Source organism: Argiope bruennichi, chromosome X2, assembly GCF_947563725.1.
Source record: "Argiope bruennichi chromosome X2, qqArgBrue1.1, whole genome shotgun sequence".
In the NCBI taxonomy this organism is placed as follows: domain Eukaryota; kingdom Metazoa; phylum Arthropoda; class Arachnida; order Araneae; family Araneidae; genus Argiope; species Argiope bruennichi.
Genome location: NC_079163.1, coordinates 94,991,333 through 95,014,669, shown reverse-complemented (window position 1 = coordinate 95,014,669; position 23,337 = coordinate 94,991,333). Strand labels below are relative to the sequence as shown.

General features: G+C 29.2%; 1 protein-coding gene across 3 annotated transcripts in view; it reads left to right on the top strand.

Annotated features, from left to right (window-relative positions):
- Positions 1–23,337, top strand: part of LOC129960610 (glutamate receptor-interacting protein 2-like) — a 223,371-nt gene that overhangs the window by 20,502 nt on the left and 179,532 nt on the right. Inside the window, exon 1 of one of the 3 annotated variants that reach the window (XM_056074135.1) lies at positions 13,449–13,771. The exons of 1 other annotated variant lie outside the window; for it this stretch is intronic. In XM_056074135.1, the coding sequence (XP_055930110.1) occupies positions 13,720–13,771 (52 nt within the window). In that variant the 5' untranslated portion in view covers positions 13,449–13,719. Of the gene's footprint in view, positions 1–13,448; positions 13,772–23,337 lie in introns of those variants that run through there. One more of the 3 variants, XM_056074139.1, reaches the window with a different exon arrangement.

Below are 23,337 nucleotides of genomic sequence, written 5' to 3'. Positions count from 1 at the left end.
AAGCATTTGTAACTATTCCAGATGTTTCTGGATCAAGAGGTCTCTTGTCTTGCAATTAACTGCGCAGGATCTAAAATTACACAAGACGTCCGAAGATGAAAAAGTCCCAATCGCCTCTTTAATTGCTATTTCCTAATCATTTGGTTACAGAGTAGATTTTATGCTCATTTTTATTACTATGACGGATAAAGATTATAAACAAAGATTTTGCAATTTACAGTCGAGGAAAAAGAAAAAAGAAAAAGGAACATAAAGGGGAGGAAAAAGAATAGGACTCTCGGCTCATAAATATGTGCGCCATATGGCGCATTTTGAATTAAGTTTCGTAGTTTAAAGAAAAAATCAATAATGCATTTTACCTCTTCCTTAGATCAATTACATCTCACATTGGATGTAATTGATCCAATGTGAGATGTAATTGACCAAATTACATAAATTCTATTTATGCAATTTTGCAATTTTTGGTGCAAATTTTGGTGGTTAAACCAAATATCGAATTCTATTTATGCTATTTATTGCACTTTTAAATGACCGTGATCATAAATATATGAATTAACAGACCGTCAGGATTCCAACGAATTTAATGTTAAATTTCACTCAAATTACAAGCTTAGTCATAAAACCTTATGCCAAATTTCATCCATCTTGCACACTCCATTTTTTTTAAATGATCGTGTCTATCTGCAGACGCAGCGGCAGACAAGCATGCTTCCCGTTTATGAATTTCACCCATAATTTGTCAGAAAGCCATTATTTTGGTACGAAGTCTACATAACAAATCTGATATGCATATTTTGTGGCGTTTTTTGATTTATTGCATTTAGATGGTACAAAAATAATCTAGTTAATGAGTTAATGCAAAATATATGATGAAGAAAGTGGAAATAGAAAACGGGCATAATGATGTCGTGGCAGACCCGGTAGAGAGACTAAGAGACTAGAGAGTCGTGGGTTCGTGCCCAAATTCCATAGAAGATCCGTCGTATAAGCAGGTGTGTTTTTCGTCAATTAAATTGCGCCATCGAGTTAGTATCCAGTGAAAGGGTTAATGTAAAGTATGCAATACTAAGAAGTGAATGTAGAATGCGACCAAAATGATTTCGAAACTAAAGCGTCGTGGATTTGAGACCGGATTTCACAGAATATTCTCCGTGCCTGCAGGTCAAATGTTCTCATTTTGGTATGACCTAGAAGTTCGGAAGGGGGAACATCAAATCTGGTGTCGCCCTCGTCATCGGTTCACTTTTCAAACCTGCGAGGTCTCTCTCAAAGTAGACTTAGTGTACTTTTTGTTCTCCCGCAGGTGTGGTGTGGAAACTTGGAGAAGGGGATGCCAGCTCAGGTGTCTCTCTCGTCACCTGACAGCGGTTCAAAATTATGAGGTCAGTCCAAAAATAGCCCTAGTGTTGCTTTAAAATGGTGCGTTAATATAACTAAACTAACTAACTAGTGCACTTTTTAAACAAGAAATTAATCTAACTAAAAATTAAAATAGAATCTAAAATTACAAAAAGAGAAGGATTTTTATTTATTGTCTAAATGTAATAGGCAAAAATTATGTTTGGAAAATTCACCACCGGAAAAAATTCATGTAAAAGTGAACACGAGAGCAAGACAGCAACACTCTTGAATCGATTCACAGATAAAATCAACATAATTCAATTTTAATGGAAATATGTATTCTTCAAACTTGAATCGACAGCCCACATAATTAATTTGCTCAGTATCTCATTGTACAGGGTTCATTCAGTACTGGGCTAAGCAGATTAATATAGCCAGAAATTCAAAAATCTTGTAGTTACCTAGAATGTTTGTCAAAATAATGGAAAGACTGCATTTCATTGCCCAAGACAAGAGATACCAGTTTTGTGCCAAAAAATATTTCTTGACATCTTTTTGATCAGGCACAACATGAAATTTTTATAGAAATACAAAATTTACACACATCCCTGTTATTCATCCTATCTTTACCTTGTTTATAAAGGGATCGTGATAAAGCAATTTAATCAATTCATAGTTAATTATTTCTAAAATTAAAGGTTTGTAAAACGATATCATTCGATTTAACAAACAGTGTCTGGTACAAATTCCAATATTTGTAATGGAGTTCAGAATCGGAGTATTTAAACATTGATGGAAACGTGCCAGAATTGTCTTCGAGTCCATTTCTGGTCATTATAGTGTTTCGGAATCCAATATGTTAACCTCGTGATTAGGCCCAGACAGTTTACTAGGAAATCTAAAAATCCCTTTGCTTCCCGGAAATTTTTCAGGATAAATGATAAACTAGATTTTAAAATTCCGTGTAAGACATTATTGATCAAGAGAATTAATGGAATTCACTACTGGGGAGTAGAAATAAATTTATTGTGTCTGGAAATTAAAAGCAAGAGCTTCAATCCTTTTTAAGTGCTTACCATTCCACTATATACGTATAAAATATCTCAGTTATTTTATTTAGGTGTTTTTGTTATGCAGTGAAGTATGACGAATTCGAATGTTTATAATTCGAATTCATCGGTAATTAAAATTTTTCTTTATTCATTTTAACTTCTTATTTATATGATTTCAAAATAGCTTCTCTGATTCCAATTTATTTCGATGAAGTCAAAACTAAAAATTATCCAGAATTATCATTTCTAAACTGTTTTCGTTAATTATAAATTATTGTTTATTCGTTATATCTCGTGTTCTCAGGCATAATAAACCACAGTTTTTCTCTACCTCTTTATTCCGTGAAAATTTTATTCTTGCACAATATATTGAATGAAAATAATGATAACATTTTCTCATTTTTTTGATAAATTTTGAATAAATTTAGCTTGAGTTGAACTGCTTATCTTGATGCTTACTTTACATTTTTTCTAGATTAAAATGCCTTATTTATTAAAATTACTTTTTGATGTAGTTGAACTAATATTTTTAAAACAATTGAAAATTTTTTACCATAATTATTATAAAGTTATTTATTATCATTGTAATAATCATATAATATTTATTAATATGTTAAATATTAAAAATAAAAAATTAAATTTAAAAATTAAACAAATTGTCATTTTCTCTTGTTATACTCATTTTTACACTCAATTTTACTTAATTTTCTATCAATCAAATTTTTATTCGTTCCGCAAGTTTCGAATTAACCAGTTGAATATTTTACAAAACACAAGAGGATAGGCATCTTCTCCAAAAAATATTTATATGAATTAGTGCATATAAAACATTTTACCATCTTATTACCTTACATGTCATGAGAACGGAGTGAAATAATTTAAGAGCCCCAGAGGCCCTTAATTACCTAAAGTGGACTCCCGCAAAAATTGTAAAATAAATTTAATAGATAAATCTATTTTCACTTGACTTTCTTTTTTCAGCTTCCTCAATATTCACGAGCAAATATGGTTAAAAGAATAATTTTGATTCGAAATACTTCACTCAATTTCATTAAATAAATATTTTTAATTGTGCGTTATTTTAATTATCGTTAACTCTTTGCACACCGAAAAGTAAAACGACGTTTAATTAATTATACTTATGCGGGTGTAAGGTTTCCTTCGGAAGTACTTAGGAAATTTAAAAATAGTTATAGATTTGTTATAATTGCTAAAAATTAATTTGACAATTTCTTGACAATACGACTTTTATAATAAACATTATGTAATAAGAATGTGAAAATGGCACATCCTTTAAAATGGTGAGTCATATTCTACATATGGAGTGCAAAGGGTTAATTAATTTTTCGCATTTTTTAAATTTATGTTCGTACCTAGATATCGCGACAAAATGTTTCTGATTTAAATAGCATAAAAGTGTGTTGCTATATTTTAAACAATTCAGAACAACAAGCTATGCTTTAGGCATTTCAGATTCATAGTTAGGTAATTATATAAACAAAAATCTAAATTTTTTTTTTTCATTTTTCATTTAAAAAATAGAATTTAAGAAGTATTTTAGTTTAATTTAGGAAAATTTCATCACACTAATAAACATTCTCATTTTCAGGAAAATAATTTCGCTTACCTTGAATGGTTTATAATGTTTGAGAATGTTGAAATTGGCTACTGCATGCTTTAGAAAAAAATGTTCGCATTAAATATCTTTAAAGTTGATTACGTAAAATAATTTTTAAAAAATCAAATAAATGAAAAGTGCAAAAGAACATGTAGCATAAAGCATCATTCTTATGATTTAGGAACAGTGCAAAAGAATATGTGGCATAAAGCATCATTCTTATGATTTAGGAACAGTGCAAAAGAATATGTGGCATAAAGCATCATTCTTATGATTTAGGAACAGTGCAAAAGAACATGTAGCATAAAGCATCATTCTTATGATTTAGGAACAGTGCAAAAGAATATGTGGCATAAAGCATCATTCTTATGATTTAGGAACAGTGCAAAAGAATATGTGGCATAAAGCATCATTCTTATGATTTAGGAGCAATGACAAAATCAATCTTTTTCAAGTACTGTGGAACTTGGCTAATTTGAAGATGACCAGGTAATAATCATATCTAATTGATTTATTCGGAAAATTAGGCCTAAATTTGAATACAGCAAAGGAAATCGAAAAATTTTAGTCAAGAATGGCATTCCAAATTTATTTTTAACATTTTTCTGTTTTAATAAAAATTATATAATTAATGTGAAAATATAACTGTTTAAAATAAATATTAATTTAATCAGTATGAATAACAATAATAAACTAAAATAAATACACATAATTGATATAATTTTTTTACATTAGATTAATATAGTTTTATTATTAACAATCATTAATTAAAAAATTAATTAAAGGCAGAATTTAAATAAATAATATTAAGATTTAGAAAAAATTTTAGATTTAATAAATAATATTAAGAGAGTTTCAAAAAATAAAGTAATGATCATTGCAATGGAAAATTTTAGAACATTTTCAATAAAGTATAGTGGAACTGTTAATTTTAATAAATAGTGTATGGTTCTTTGTATCCAACAGCTGCACAATTTACCTTCAGAATAAATCGGTCAGTTCACATCCAACGAGTTTAAAGTATTTACATCCAAGTATTTTTAAAGAAAGTGATTTTCTTTTTGCTTTTTGATTTTAATGGGCACAGTACGCTTTTTGGTTGATAATGGGTACAGCAATAATGCCCATTAATAAATTAAAAATAATAAACAGTGAACTGAAAAAATTTTCAGATATGATTTCTAACAGTATAAGATACAGGCTTACTTAATTAACGAAAAGAAAAAGAAATTAGAACGATTTGTAACAATTTTTAGCTTTCGACTTTAAATTATCAAATTCAATGCAATTATAGAGGATATTTTGACGTTATTTTAATAGGAAATTTTAGATACGAATTCGATATAGCGAAATTAATCTACTGTGAATTTGGATAAGAACTGATATACTTTTTTTCATTTCTTTGAATGACAAACCTCTTACCTGATACAATGAACTTATTGATCTTATCGAATGAATTCTGAATCAATAAATCTTTTTTTAAACTCAATTATTTTTTTTATCCAATTAGATCAGTAATGAGTGGACATTGAGATAAAGAAAGCCCTAATTATCTTTTTTATGTTTAGATTTCGTGTTTTTATTTATAATTTTCTCCAAACATTTCTCTAGTTTTGCAAGAAGGTTTTGGGAATATAAGAATTGTAATTAATTCTGAAGTACAGGTATAATTAAAAGTATTGTTTAAAAAATTTCATAACCTTTTCACTTTTTTGCTATATTGCAAACACAACTTTTGTGACAGAAAGAGCTTACCGATGTTATAGAATGAATTCTGAATCAATATACCTATTTTTAAGCTCAATAATCGTTTTATTCATTTAGATCATTAATAAGCGAGATGTTGGTATCAAGAGAGCCATCATTATAATCATTATTTTAGTGCATTTAAATTTCATAGTTTTATAATTTTTGTAAAGCATTGCTTTTATTTTGCGAGATAATTTTTCCAAAAAAAAAACTAATTAAGACAATTATCTTTAAATCAATTGTGTAAAACATGAAGATTTCAATTAACTGATAGATGTTACAAAAATGAAAGAACTCAACTTAAAAATTATCTATTCTTGTCTAACTTAGTTGTTAAAAATTAAAATTCATTTCCGAATGACCTGCTAGTAAAATATGTTACGAGACTTTTAAGGACAGCAACGGTTGCTAAGCAACATATGATTTAGAAATCAAAAATGAATGATGAATTTTTTTAATCATACTAAAGCTTGCCAGACAACGATTTATTTAATAAGACTTCATAAATTTTTATTCTTTTAATTATTTTAATATTTATCGAGTAATTGAATGTTCATATAATTTTCAAAGAATGAAATTGTATGTGCTGTGCGTTTTATTGTAATAAATAATGGAATGTATGTATAATGTTCTGATAAATTGTAGTATGCTTTACTTAAAGAACAGACATCTAGCTTAAGAAAGTACATTTAAAAAAATTTCCACTTTCACTTTTTTGGTCGACACAAAAGCTTGTCGTATTTAAACATCTAAAAGCGATTGTATTAATCAATATATATAAGATAAAATATCAACTTATACATTTGAGAAATATTAGACTTAAAGAAGTATATCACTCGGTTCTGAATGACGTTGCAATGTGTATCAGATTCATTCTCAGTTTTTTTTTTTAGTGGTGGGGGGCTGATTTTCCCTGCTCTTAATGTAGTAAGATTTCCCACGGATTTGGAGATTTTAAAAATGGTTAGATATATAGATTGGTTTAGTTTAGTTTAGTTATATTAACGTCCCGTTTGAAGCAACACTAGGGCTATTTTGGGACGGACCTCGTAATTTTGAACCGCGGTCAGATGACGAGGACGAAATCTGAGCTGACACCCCCCTCTCCACACCACATCACGCCAGCGGGAGGTCGTTTGGTCAGGACGGATTTAACGAGCAACAGACCCCCTTACACGACGGTTCTTCCGTGGAATCGGGTCTCGAACCTGAAACACTCCGGTTCCGAAGCCGAGACCTTACCACCAGGCAACCGCGGCCTATATATGGATTGGATTAACATTAATGTATTGTTGAAGTATATAACCTGAACCGTACATGCGAAATTGATTATTTTTGTTAAACAAAAATAAATATATCTTTGTAATTTTGTATGTTATAGTAAATTTGGATATAAAACCATGATTTTTGTTTTCGTTTTCTCTATTTAATTTGCATTGAACGTAAACACCGCATCATTGTGCTGAGTTTAGGATATTATAATATATTTTACTGAATTCTACAAAGAGAGCTAATCCAAACATTTACATATTTAAAATATTTGCGTGCAATTTTCCATTTTTGAAAACTGATCTTTATTAATTCGAAAAAATTGAGTGTATAGAATAAACTTCTTTCAACAAACTAAAATTTTAATTTTTCAAAAATAAGAATGCATTGTATTTGGGATTATTGAAAAATATTTATTAACAAAAGGTGTTATCCATGTTTTAAGAGAAATAATGCATTGATAGAAAACAATGGTACTGTTGTAAAAACAGAAAGAGGCATTCAAGTTATATTTTTACTAAACAGGCTGTAAAAAATATTGGTGGTACAGAATTAAAGATTGTTTTTTATTGGGTTTTCATTTTTTATTTTTTCCAAATATTTTCTGAATTTCTCGGAGTTTTTCTTTCCTTTTTTTGTCAAATAGAAGATCTAATATGGTAAAAACAGTACAATTTGAAGTTATTTTACCCAACAATATATAAGATGAAAATTAACATCAAATAATATGTTATAATATGATAATTATTTTTTGGAAAATGTTTTATATGTTCATATAAAATTTCAAAAGGAATTTAAAATTTCATCTTTGTAATAGAAAAAATTGCACGAAACAATATATGTACAGCAAATATTTATATTGACTATAGAATATTGATATACGGTATATATTTTATATGCGCGATGCATAATATAAAAATCAAAATTATGAAAAAGGCAGAATTTTTTTAAAATAAAGGAAATGCTAAACAAAATATAATTTTATAAGCACAAAAATAGTAAAATAATAATAACACTAGAACATGAATACAGTAAATCATTTGCATAGTGAATACATTAAATTGAATAACAGATTACAATTGCATCAAGAATAGATTAATTAATCATTGAAGTGCAAATGCACTTCATCTTCATTGAATTTTCTTCAGCTGTATTTTAAATTGTTTAAAAATGGAGAACGAAACTGAACTGAAAAAAATAGAACTGAACAAAATTTGAGCTAATAGCTAAAAACCATTGACTTTTCCAGAATTTCACATAAAAATCCCCTAAATAACAGCAAGGAAAAAAAACTAAACTAATTTGATATCACAAAAATAATCTGAATGAATCAAGAAATTAAAAACAAGGAAAAAAAAAACAACAACCACAAAATACGAAAGAAGCAAAGAATTTAAAAACACGGAATTTTCTACTCACAAGTACATTCCAGCAAAGTATTTAAAAACACAGAATTTACTACTCACAAGTACATTCCAGCAAAGTATTTAAAAACAAGGAATTTACTACTCACAAGTACATTCCAGCAAAGTATTTAAAAACAAGGAATTTACTACTCACAATTTAGTAAATTCCAGCAAAACTCATTCACGTATATACTAGTAAATTTAAAATATTATTACATTTCATTAAATATCATCTATATTCTCAGCATGTATAAGTAAAAAGGCATATTAATTAGCTTTACACAGGGCAGAGATTCATATTTATATCATGGCTATTTTTTGTCTGTTTTCCAATTTACTTTGAATAATTCAGTACTGAAGAATGAAACGATTTACAGTCTGTATTTTTGACTAAAGAAAGATTTCTCGTAAGTAAATTTTATTTAAACAATTGAGGTTTTTAACTATTATTTTTAATTCAGCATCAAGTTTGAAATTAAACTTTTAAATTATTTTCCCTGAATTCTTGCAATTAATCGATATTTATTTATTTATTTCTAAAGCTTTTACTAAGAAATTTATAAAAATGTTCAATGCTAGGATATTAACATTATTTAACATTCATATTATTTTACAGTTATGTACGAAGGTTTTTTTTTTTTTTCATGTTTCGCATCAAAGCACTTGGATGTATCAAAGGCATGTCTTTAAAAAGCTATTTTTCGATTTTTGATTTCTTTTAAAATGAAATTCAAATCCCTGTTTACCTTTACTCATCATCTTTCTTATACAACTGATTTTGAATTGCTTAGGTTTTTTTTTTTTTTTTTCAATCTTGAGTTTTAGTAATTTTTCTCGTATCCATTCCCTTCTAACGATTCGTGCATTTCATAAACATTATCTTATAGAATTTGCTATATTATTTTTCTCTTTAAATCTGAATATGTATGATAAACAAGGGTTTTATATGAGCAGCTGAAGGAACAACTGCTCGTATAAAACCCTTAACTCAACTATAAATTGAACGCATCCTCTGTTTCATCAGTCATCATCCTATTTTCCTCAGACATTCTTAATTTTTAAAAGTTACAAAAAAATTACATGTTGAATCATAGTCTTAAAAGTTTTAAATTGAATTTATGCAATTTTTCTTTGTTATTTTTTCAAAAGTAAATTCCCTGGAAATATAACAAGTTTTCTTCACAGGTAGGATTTCATGGCAATGCCATGAAACAAGAAGCGCTATCTTAAAAAGAAGAAAAAATTAAAATTGGTTTGATAACAAGTTTTAGTTCATGTGTAAATTATCAAATATATTTTCATTTTTGAAAATATTTTCAGACCAAATGAGTATTATTAATGGACATCCAATTTAATTTCACTTGTACTTCGGGTTGCAGGTGATGTAGTCTTATCAAAACATTGTAATAAATACACCTACTGCGAGCTACAGTTGAAATTACATTTACAGTAACTTCAACTGTAATAATGATAATGAATAAAAATGAATTGCGTCAGATATGTTCTGCATTTTAATCTTTAAAACTTGTTTATTTTACTTCCATTTTATCGTTTTGATATTTTATTGCAAATTGTATGCGCAGGTGGTGAAGAATCGTTTGAAATCAGCAACTAAAGACAACATCGATCGTGTAATGACGTATGGAAATCAAAACGTTAAAAATAAGCAAAAAAAAAAAAAACCCGTTTTCAATGAGAAATGTTTATTAGATAAATGGAGATCAGACTAAATATTAATCTTACATTCACACACACACACAAAAAAAAAAAAATCGTTCAAAATGAAATTTCAGTACAACAGATAGTAGATAAAAAATATGAATCATCGGTAGAGTTTAAAATATAGTTTAACTAAAAATTCAAATTCTTACTACGTATTAATGATAATATAATTTTCTCCTCAAAATTATATTTTCAAGCAAACGGATAAAATATTGGAACTTTTGATAACATTCAACATTTTAACAATTCGAAGTAATGCGAAAGTTTTGCATTTTCCAAAACTTACATTCTACATGTGTTACAGAGACACATGAGTAAAAAAAATCTTCGGTTATAACAAAACAAATTTTTATTAAATTTTTAAAGATAAAAATTACAACTTGAGAATAACAAGTAGGATTGAAATATAATATGATTTCATACTGCGAAAAAAGTGCGAAAGCATAATAAATTTTACAAAGCGCAAAAAAACAAAAAGCATTTGAAGAAAAACAGAATAAATATTACAAAGGCAGTTGTGACTGGTTGTGATGTGTACAAATAAAAGACGTTAAAGAATAAAGTTAAAAATTAAATCGCAATTGTTTCTAAAAAGGAAAAGAATAAAAGACGATTCTGAGATCTCTCAATTTTCCTTCGTCAGGATTCTTTTATGAAAGGCTGCATATCTCGTGAACGATGCTACTATAATTTTCATCAAACTTGTAGGTTATACCCTTTATTTTAATGAAAATCAACTAACGTTATATCTGAAATTATTATCTCTTGTCTAGACAACGAATGTAATAACGAAATGTCGCTCTCTGTGATTGGTTATATGCCTTTTCCTTTCTGCAATTCGACCGGCTGTCTGCAGTATTAAATTTATTTCATTCTGACCTTACTCTGCGTAGCAACCCATATTTCAATTTCTGCCGTTTTTGCTTTTCTTAAATTAGTTTTGAATAATTTAATATTTGATTAAAAATGAACTCTGTCTACATTTTTGCCTGGAAGAATGAAAAAATTTTCTTAAGAAATTCTAATTAAACAAAAAATGCTGTTAATCAAATAATTTTAATCTATGTTCAAAATAAAACTATCTAATTATTTTCCTTTCATTCCTTATATTAATTTAGTCGAAATTAAAAAAAGGCTTTATTAGATAATAAAGGAAAATTGCAGTTCAGAGTGAAATTACCGCAATACAAATATGAACAAATTTCTAAAAATTAATCTGGATCCTATTGCAAACAATAATCAATGCATATTTTTGTTTCCATGACCTTTTGCTTATTATCATATACAGATATATTACCATTGTATCATAATCCAGCTATTCTCTTGCGTATAGAGCGCAAGATAATTATGTTTGCTGTCATTACAATTTTTTTTGTTGAAAATTTTCATTTTGCTTCAGGCATGAAGATAATTAAGTTTTGCAATTGAGTTTTACAGAGAAAAAAAATTAAAGCATCTGTGAACAAATAAAACGAATAATGATAATTATAATAAAAATGTTATATGGTTTTAAAACTATTAGATTAAATAAACAAAGAAATAATTTTAATACACTACAGTGATTGTGCAATTAAACTTCACAATAAGTATTTTCTTTCAAATTTAACGTTTTAATTTTTTTTTTCTAGTAGCAAAAAATTTTTTATTGCTCTTTTGATTGAGTAATAAGTACAACATTAATGTCCTTGAGGGAATCAAGGGTCTTCTAAAATTGTTCACTAACGATTACTAGAAAGACACTTAGCGTATTTAAAAAAAGAAAAAAAATCAGAAATAAAACTTTTTTAAATTTTAATTTTGGATTGATAAAACAAATTGAAATAATGCACCATATTTTAATATTACTGAAACATGAAATTCAAGAAACCATTAAAGATAATTTGAATTAAACATTTCTGTACACGTTAAATATTACTTTATATTTATTTACAGAATGGTTACAAAAAATTATCACGATATATGAGCCCGTAGCTAACATAACTTTCACAGAGATTGAATTAAATTTTGATTAAAGTTATTTTGAAGTATGAGCTCAAGGATCATATGAAAAATAATAGTTAAATTTAGTGAAGCAAAATTTGAAAATTTCAAATGACAATACCTTCTTTTTCATTGGAATGTATTCTCCAAAGTGAACGGTACCTGTGGCACGAAAATCACCGGCGCTTCATAGACTAAGAGGAAAACTGAAAATAAACAAGGACAAAGAAGCAACAAAAAGGAAAATATTTTATTGCGTTTCACACATTTTTCAAGTGACTTCCTTTAGATACTAAGTTACTTTGAAGGCTGTAGACGGTGGGTAGCGCTACAGCATATATCACGGCTGAAGGAATCTGTTGAACCTGACGTCTGATGGCATCTTTCATGCGCAGTTTGCTAGTTAAATGCACACATTTTAGATTTCAGGTATCTCCACAATCACTTTCCATCGGTGTGAAATCGGAGGATCTCGGCGGCCCGGGAATGTGAAATGGCGTGGATAAATCTGACACCAAATTGTGTTAAGAAACATTTGACGAAAGACCACATATATGGAATGCCATCTTGCATCCACACGCCAAACGGAACATTTTGCTGTAACAATTCGGAAATTATATAATTAGTCAGCATTTCTAGATAGCGAGCGCTCGCTACTATACACGCTTGTAGAACTTCGACAGGAACCTCTTTAAAAAATATAAGAGTTGAGGATGAAGGAGCTTTGTATACTTTACTCCACAGTAACTCTTTCTTCGTGTAACGGAAGTACATTGTGAGGGTTATTACTCGACCAATGCACGCAGTTTTTCGAATTGACATTAAAAGTCAACGAAAAATGGGCCTAGTCTGTCTACAGAATGCATAAAAGCCTGCTATTATCATTGTCATAGCGGATGAGGAATTCATTACCAAAATCTAGACGTAATTGATTTTCAACCCATTTGCAATATCTGGACACTCTGAAACAGATATAAAAATATGTGGAGAACAGAGTTTAAAATCTTACGAAAAGTAGAATTCGGGAAATGTAGAAAGTGTAAAACATTGTGTGAACTTGCAAGACAAACTTATCTTATCGTCTCATAGACTTCTGAAACAGCCTCGACAGGAGCGAAAAATCGTCCAGGGCGAGATCGACTGCATGTGCTCCAAATTTGCATATCAAGTCTCGTAGAGCTTTTACAGTACACGGCATCATTTCTGCAGAGGACACGCAATGCTTCTGCATTTTGTCCGTTAAGGTAATAAATCGTTACAATTTTATTAAGTTGTTTCCCTATAAGTGACGTATTGTTTAGAGAACAAGAAAACAAGGTACGTGGCACGCGTTTCACACTTCCTTTTCTTTCACTTATTGCGACGTCAGTCATGTAAGGCGAACTAGGAAATTTGCGTAGCTTGGTCGTCCTCTCATTTCGAGACAGATTCGATATACTTTGATCAGAGTAAAAGTGTGAAATGCGATGTCATTAGGAAAGAAAGCCGAGCTCTGGTGAGCGCCACAGCTGTTTTCTCTTTCTTTCATAGTTTTTCTAGCACCGGCAATTTTCGTCCTGTAGGAACCGTTCCAGCGCTATTTATGGTTTTTCCCTACAGAGATCACATTCCAATAAAAAAAAAGAAAAAAAAAGGTAGGTGTTGCTGTTTGAAATCTTCCAAAATTTCACATTGTAACCGTAACTATTAAAGTTTAACCATTGTTTTCGCAAATCAAGGTTCTTTGCTATGATAAATATGTCATTTTCTAATTTATCAGACTAGCTTAAGCGATAAATATATTTTTAATATGAAATCGCTCGGTGAATTAGAAAAAAATGTCTCTTTAAACAATACATGGTAATGTTTCATCAAACTTCCGGGAAAGCTTAACAAATTCATTAAGTCAGACTAACAGACAGACAAATCATAGGCATATTTGGTATAAAATTTGACAAGGATTTACAAGTCTGGTGACAAGATCAAATGCCAAATTTCATTCATTTCCCCTTTTTGTATTTTTAAGCGCCTTTACTTAAAGTCACATGCTTCACGTTTGTTACAATGAAATTTTGTAATCGATTTTTCATTCTCTTCTTCATATATAAGATTTATTAAATTTTGGAAAGTTCTTAGTTCCCGATGACACAATAATATTTTAATAATTTTACAGTTTTTAACTATCAATTAATATATTAGTCTAGTCAAAATTGATTTCATCGAGGTAGCGCCATCTAGAAATTCATTTAAAAAATAATAATTTTAAAATTTTATAATTATTGGATTTATGAAAGAAATTAAAGAAATAATGGAAAAATAATAAAAATAAAAAGGTACTAAACTCTGTTTTATTAATGTTGCTAAAAGGTGGAAATAATGTTTTTTAATTGAAAATCAAACAATATTATACAGAAACTACGCCACATGTATGAAAAAATTATTGTATTCTCATAGAATGTAAATATTATACTCTGTTTTATTAATGTTGCAAAAAGGTGGAAATAATGTTTTTTAATTGAAAATCAAACAATATTATACAGAAACTACGCCACATATATGAAAAAATTATTGTATTCTCATAGAATGTTAAAATATTTCGTAAATATGATAAAAATCCCAATTCCCTTAAAATATTTCCTTCAGAAATGTCACTTTTTAGCGTGAGATACGTGATGTGGTTTTGCTTTGAAATTCACATTTTAATTTTTCAAAAGACCATTCACAGATAAAAAAAGCAAAGGAAAGAAATTAAAAAAGGTTATGAAAATGTAAGAATTAAAAAGTATTATTTGATAGAAGTATTATAAAAGCGAACAGAATATTTACAATTCTCGGAGAATATTAAATAATATATTATGTAAAAATTAGAAAATTTATCCTTAAAAACCTATAATTATAATAGATGGCAACTTTTTCACGACGAAATTTTACACGACTGTTTAGAATATGAATAAAAACGAATGCTCACGGTATAGTAATATGTTTGAATACGACACTACAGCACCAGTTATACTGGTCTGATTTCCTGAATAACTCTTAGGTTTTTTTGTGTAGTTTTAATCATTTTGTGTAATAAACTGTAATATTCATAAAAATAAAAATTAAAGAACTAGGAAATATAATTGAAAAACGCTTTTATTACAGCATATAATGGAAATTTTGCAGTCGAAAATCTGAATGTCAAAAGAAAAATCGTAAATATATGAGGCGCAGAAAATAATAGAAGAAGGTTACGAAGCCACAAGAACATCATACGAAGCAAGAAATTCCAAACATTCAATATATAAAAATTTAAATACATTATAAATATGTTTGAGATTTCAGTTTATTCAAAGATTTTATTTCTGCTGCTCGCGCTTTTACGCTTTTCATTTTAATCTCCAGATTTTTGATAGTTTTTTTTTCTTTTTAATACACAAATAAAAAAAGTGTTGACTTTTTTTTTTGTATTTATTATTTAGTTATTGTATCTACAGGCACACAGACGAGCAGACATTTTTCATACTGGCTGATTTCATCCGATAGGGAATGGATACAATTTTGATATAAAGACCATATATCAAATTTCATTCGATTGTCTTTTCTGCATTTTTGACTTATTGTGTTAACAGACAAGCAGTTAAATAAACATTATTCCAAAAATTAATTCTTCAGGGTTAAGGAAGCCTAACATTTCTCGAGACCGATGTTTTTGATGTTTACAGTATTTTCTCTTAGTATTTAAAAAAAATCACATAATTTTTAAAATTCTTAATTTAGCAAGGATTTTGCTAAATTTTGATACTTAATTCACTTTGATACTTAAGATTCAAAAATTTTGATACTTAATTCACTTTGATACTTAAGATTCAAAAATTTTGATACTTAAAGGAGTTTCTCATGTTTGATCTTCATTTATTTTGTGTACGCCCCCCCCACACACACACACATACACCTTGTCAGCGAGGATGAGCTAAATTCCTTTTGTCCAGCAGAAATATGTGCAAGAGAAAAGTTCACTTCTCACCATCCTCTAATTTCACGAGGAATGAAATTATGTGGATAAAACGAATAGAAATGAGATTCTTCTAACGAGTTCTTATACGTAGATTAAAAAGGAGTCAAAATTAAGAGTTGAACTACCTTTTCAGCCCGTAATTTATAAGCAATTGCAGATATTAAAAAACCATCGATATAAAATTTTCTCATGTAATGAGAAACAATAATGCTTCTATTTTGAATTAATTTTTTACCTTTAATCATATCAGTGTAGTGAGAAAATGATAAATTCGATTGCTCGTTATTTCTATTTCTTTTGAGCTGGATGGACTTAGAGATCGGTCGACCTTTTCCTGTTTATCAGTATAATCATAAAAGTATGTATTTTTTTAAAAAAAATCCTTTATTATTATTATTATTTTAACTTTATTTTACTTTAAAATAAAAGGTGTTTTGAAAAATATATTCCTGCCAGCGAAAAAAAAAAGTTTTTTTTTTCTAAAGTGAAATCTTTTTGCTTGGATAACCATTACAGATACGTAGAAAGATAATACCACTTAAAAAAAAATCTGAAGAATAGGAAAAAAGGGGGAAAAAGAAAGAATATCATACCATTACATAGTTACGAAACTTGCCTCACCTAACGGAAATTTGTGAAACAAGCCTAGGTCATCAAAATCTACAGCATCGTAATTTATTCCAGTCTGTGTCACAACGATAACGTTATCTCCCCCCATAAAATGAATTTTAATATCTTATCAATATGTTAGAAAAAGAGATTTGAAAACACTCGCTGCCATTCTAGCTAAGATAACAGCATATATGCTAACTTTCTCAATTTAGACAAGGAATTCACAATTTCATCGCTTTATACCAATCTCTAGACGAAATCGATAAGTCGCCAGATATTTCAAAAATCGTCTGCCCCTCTCCTACCCCTCTTCTTGTGTATGAACCATCGTCGTTGCCACATTTAAAACTTTAAGCTGTCGATAATTTAGTAGTGTATAAAATCAGATCTTTGATTGTTTAACGTGCTTTCCAATTTATAAATTTATTTCTTTGCCTATATATATATATATATATGTGTGTGTGTGTGTGTGTGTGTAATGATATTTTAATTCTAATTTCAATTTAATTAATTTCCATGATTTTATCTTAATTTAGCCCAAGGTAACTTCATTCTAAAAATATTCTCTTATTTCTTGATCCAATTCCACCTTCGGTTTAATTAATCCCTTTGTAAAAATAATGCGCCATCAGTAAGTACTACGTATCAAATGAAAGTGATATCTTCTGTACCCTTGAAAAGGTGTCAAAGGTCACCACGTGTATTGAATTGGCGAATGGCCAGAAATCCTATGTTACATAAGACTAGTGATCATTTCTTCGGTCCTTTTTGCCTTCTGCTTTTGCGCCTTCTTGTAAATAATCATGTTTGTCTCCCGGGAGAGAAGAGAGAGAATAAACGAAATTAAAAATACCAAGTCTCTTCACTGCTTCGAACCTACATTCTGCCTCAACTAACGTTACAAATTATTTAGCCGACAGGATTCGAAAATATTACATATATATATATATATATATATATATAGCCGGCAGAAAAAGACAATTTAGAGTTTAACTTCAATTTCATTTTCCACGAGGTGGAATGGTTTATACTCGGGGTGGGAATTACCGTTGGAATGTATCTTATCACAACGGGGCACAAGAGGAAAAATTTTAGGTTTTTCCCCAGCGCCTTTTCCTTATTGAGAGATTTTTTTAGGGATTTCCGTGACACGCGTTGATTCAAGAAAGGGAAACCTAACTACCTTCGGAAGAAATGCCGTGAGTATGAGGGATTTCTGTTCCGGCTCTTTGCGAGAACCGCATTGTCATCAACTTTTTAGATTGCGTGTTAGATATAATTAAATAAAAAAAAGGTTGATTTAGATCAGAAAATATAAAAGAAAATCTCAGAATAAAGTAATACGGGCTAATTTAAGATATAAAATAGGAAATTAATTAGTATTTAAATTATACTAAGAGATATCATTACAGAAACACACACATATATATACAATTTTTATCTGTTTATAATTCTTACTTTTATACATACTATATATATATATACAGACCAAAAGAAGGAATTTCCTTGCGCGGATTTTGTCCAAATTTTATTAGAAACAAATTTGATTTGAAATTCACCTACCAAATTTCATACCTCTAGTTCGTTGGATTTTGGAGTTATCAAGTTCAACAAACAGACTGGCAGTAAAAATAAATTCCACATCATTTTCTTTCATATTTATTTTATTATATATGTTACTTAAACAGGTAACTGAATTTTTTATATGTAATTATTCGTCTATAGTTATCAATGCAGAGCTAATTTAGTAAAGTAAAACCGGTGGGAATATTCTCCTCTCGGTCTTCTCATTTACTGACACAATATGGTGTGTTACGTGTTTCATATTATGGTGAAGAAAACTTTGTATGAATGAATGGCACTATTTTTTCAGCGATTTTAGCCCAAAAATTGACATTAGTCTACAATAATGGTGATAAAGTCATAGATTGAATTTCTTTTGTCTAAGTCATTTCTGTGTAACGCATTCACATATTCGCAAATATAGAGATCATCAAAGGGCAAAAATTTCGAAAAAATGGATTTAGCTCAAAATTTGAAAGAGATCTGCAAATTCAGTGGCAAGGCCACATACTATGTTTATGCCTAAAACTTTGCGTTTGTAAACTATACTTTTTCGTTTATAAACTATAGTTTTTACATATAGACAGATAGAAACAATTCAAAAACGGCCTTTTCGGACCCATGGATATCTAAAGCGTGGATATTCATCAAAACATCGAAGTCGAATTCCTTGACGATTATGGTACTTTCTTACTATAAATACATCGTACATCAAAAGAAAAAAAAAGCTGGGGTTCTGGCATTTTATTCCATAATTCCATGTTTTCGTATGCAAAAGATACTAAAATAAGCCATTTTTTCGCACCAAAAAAATCTTGGGGGAAAAAAAAGGAAAAAAGAATACAAAAATAAATTTCCATTTGAATTATAAATTCTAAAATATGTACTAACATATAATAATTAATATTACATTAAAATCATTGACTGTGCATTTATTAATTATTTATAAAATCAGTTAAATATTGAAAATGAATATTATTGTCCTTTTAGATTTAAAAATTATCTTCTTTCGTTGCACACAATTTCATGTTCAGATATTCTTAATTCGAATGTTTGTATAAATTGAGTTTTTACTAGGAAATATTCAGATTTCAATAAGCCAAATCTCTTTGTATATGCAAATATATATTTTTCAAATTATTAATTAGAATAAAAATTCATACCCCCCCCCCCTCCCGTTTAAATTGCTTAGTGTCAGACTGTCTCCAGACATATCAGCCGTATTCGTAGTGTTTGGAATGTTAAATCTTTTTGGCGAAATTTATGTCTCGACACAAAAATCATATACTATAGTTTTAACAAAGTAGTTATATACGAGCGAAACTATAGCTCAACACTAATGTTTTTTTTTTTTTAATTTAAAAATGTTTGAAAATTAAAAACATTTTTTTTATTATAAGAGGTTAAAGAATAGATCATCCACACAGGTGAACGGATAGTTAGCAGCTTAAGAAATTAGTACACTTATTTTAATGTTATAAAAAATAGAAATTTTCTTTATTTTGTTTATTTTCCATCTTTAATTAATAATTAATTATTTCAAACACTGAATCTTGAAATCCATTTTTCGAAATTCATCTCAAGATTGTGCTACTCGAAAAAGTAAAATTTAATTAAATAAATCGATTAGCTGATAATTAAATCAAAAAAATATCAAAATTATGTAATTTCCTCAAGATCATTCAAATGTACAAAATTTCGAAACTGTATAATATAAATAAGGGAATGAAAAATCGGTTACACAGTTCTATCATTAAAAATATGGTCGAGTCAAATAAAAGTGCGTTAAAACTGTACAAGTTCTTTTTTTTTTAAATTTAGTTCAAGTGCATAGCAATTTAAAATGCAGATTTGAAAATTACCAATAGAAATCCCATTGAAACCTCTATCGTTATAGTTTAAAATATTTTTGAAGGTTGAAGAATACTAATTAGTAAATTCTGCTGGAAAGTGTTTTAGTGCGTATTAGAAATGGAATTTTACTCTGAAAATGAAAGCATTAAGCACTGACATAAAAATACTTCGCTTAAAATTCTAATAATGCTTCCATTAATGAATCTCGGTTTTATTGAATGGGAAGCAATTGTTTGAGAAAAAGATTGGGGATTGAACATTTCCCACTTATTCTTAATGTGCTTTAGATGAAAATGGATTCTCTGCTTCTTCGTAAATTATTTCTCACAGAATTGAAAAAGAGACAAAATGGGTGTGTTGGGGAGAATTTAATATCTTAAAACTTCACAGAAATAATAACAGGAAATGATGGTAGTTGTCGTGAATTCAAAATTTGCTTTCAAATATTTTCCCATGGGAATCATCTTAGAATTCAAATACAGAGTGAATGAATATTTAGACTTTAAAATGAATATTTATATTCAGATTAATGAAAGAAACAGATAAGAAAGACCAAAAGGATTAAAATCTCTGCGGTTATAATAATCAAAGATATATTGAAATCAATTCAGTCCAGAATGAATTTTTACGTTCTTTTCTTTAGTATTAGTTACGTTCACATTACATTTAATCATGCATTTTAAAACTTCGTTACTTTGAGACTGCAAAATTTTGATGCTGTATAAGTTTGAAGCCACCTCCACACATAGGAGGATAAAAATCAAAGGGGAATAAAACTCTCAAAAAGGTAATTAAGGGCTTCACAGATTAGCTGCTAAAGGGAATGGAGCTCTCATACTTCAATGGTACTATCAACTCTTAAACTGTGAGTAAAAATCGCATGGTACAACATCTGAATCACCAGTATTTAAAAGTCTTAAACTTAATTTGTATTCTGTCTTACAAGCCGGTAACAGTTTTATGCTTAATTGTGGAAATCACTGAACTCAGAATTATTATTCATTTTCTGTAGAATTGGTTAACAACTAAAATGCTTTCTCTCATCAGGTGTGTATTTTAACAATTCGTACTCTATCGTAATTTAATTTTTCAGATATTCAAATTTAATAATTCCCCTCCACATCAAAATATTTTATTTCTCTTATTTCTCTTACATCGCTTATTATAATTGCCCGCATACATCAAGGGATTTATCTCCTTATTACATATTGAAACTTTACATTAAGATGAAAACATACTTCGAGCTGATAATTTTGTTTCAAATATAAGAGGATCAAAATTATTTACGTTGAATGTTAAAAAGGGAATACTTTTTTCCATATTTACCAGTTTCTCTCTTAAAAATTCAAGTAATTTTCTCATGCTTGTAAAACTCGACTTGCATATTGATGCGAAAATTTCCTTCTTTGCACACCAATATGCGTGACACGCATGTAATTATTTCTTTCCTTAAAAATTCTGTTCTTTCTTATCCAATAACAATGCTTTCATTCGAACTGAAACATTCATTATATTGATCCTTTTCGAGCATTGTTCTTGCTCTGCTCGGTTTGGATGCCGAAGAGCGCTGATAACAAATCGGAGACAAAAGGTTTCCTATCGTCTAGCTTAGGGTTGTAAGAGATGGAAAAGTTCAAGTACTTCCTTGTCTGTGTGCGTTCGGATTCCATCAGATGCACTTCTGTAGTGGAGATCAATGACGCACGATAAAGTGACTAGTTCTTCTTTCTCTGCACAGAATTGTGCGCAAAATCAGCATTTTTTAAGCGTCATGATATATACTTATGAAACAATAACTCATAGTGTAGTTATTTCGTGTCAAGCACGTCGTCTCGTCTTTGTTATCATCTGGCACATGGAAATAGCTTTGTATATTGTGTAGAAATAGAAATCAATATATACAAAATATATAAGGAGATGTATTTGTTATGATGATAATTGTTTTCAATTGAAATACGCCTCTGTGGCATGACAGTTTTATTTAGTCATACTAACAACTAGATTCGAACCTGCCAGGGACTAATAAGTGAAAACAAAGCATATTTGGGACATTTGAATCAAAGTGGAATTGAAATCTAGTGAGAACTTTGTTTACTGGGCTAAGACAAGGTATGACTGAGTAATTTTAATACATTTCTGTAGCAAAGATCAATGACTAAAGATAAAGCGATTTGTTCTTTTCGCCACACAAAACGATGAGCGAACTTTGCATTTTTAAAACATTTTTTGAAGTTGGCCAATACAATCACGCCAAGAAAAGACAATATATACAAATAAATCCTAAATTTTTGCTATTTTAAGATGTTTCGGATTAGAAATTCGAAATTTAGACAACTTTTTAAAAATCACTATGGTCTATGCTTTCAAAGTGACTATTTATATTATAGGTATTTCGCATTAAATCTTGATAATCTTGAATGTTGTTACCATACGATTACCATCATAGCACATGTTGTTCGTTATTCTAAATGCCTTGCAATATCGTGATGATATCGTAAAATGCTATTGGGCATTTTTTGCTTGTAGGAATATATCTCGATGTCGCATTTGACGCTCATCAAGCTTCCATATATGGCAGATATTCTACTGAATCAGGTTTCGAACCAAAAACTCAAACGCCGGTTACACGGGGCCTTTGCAAAGCTTCTGTTTCTAAATCTTAGCACGGTTTTTCCGGAAATTCATTATGTTTGTGTATCTGGTACATGCTATATCTGCTATCGAGATTTAAATACCCTCATGCTGGTGTCGTAAAAAATATAAGGGAGTAGCGGTGATGGCACAAATGTTAGCCCCTAAGGTTCCAAATTTCCATTTATATCTCCAGTAGAGGATAAATGAATCTAACTAATAGGTAGAGCTGTTGGAAATGAAAAGGTTTAAGCATTCCGTTTCTGTGTGCGTTTTAATTCCATCACAGAAGAATGCGATTGCTTCCTCCAGTAGAAATAATCGACGAGTATTGTGATTTAAATACTTCGAACTTTGTAGAAAACTTTGAGGGAGCAATAGTTATTGATATTGAAGTTATTTTAAATTATCATATCTAATATTAGTTACTGTCATCAAATGACAACTAGATGATATTAACTGGAAAAATTTTATTGGTCGTCTAGGATGGACTTCAGTATTGATTAACAGTATTAAGAGATTCACTAAGCCTAATTGGTTAAAGTAACGCATTGCCGAGGAATT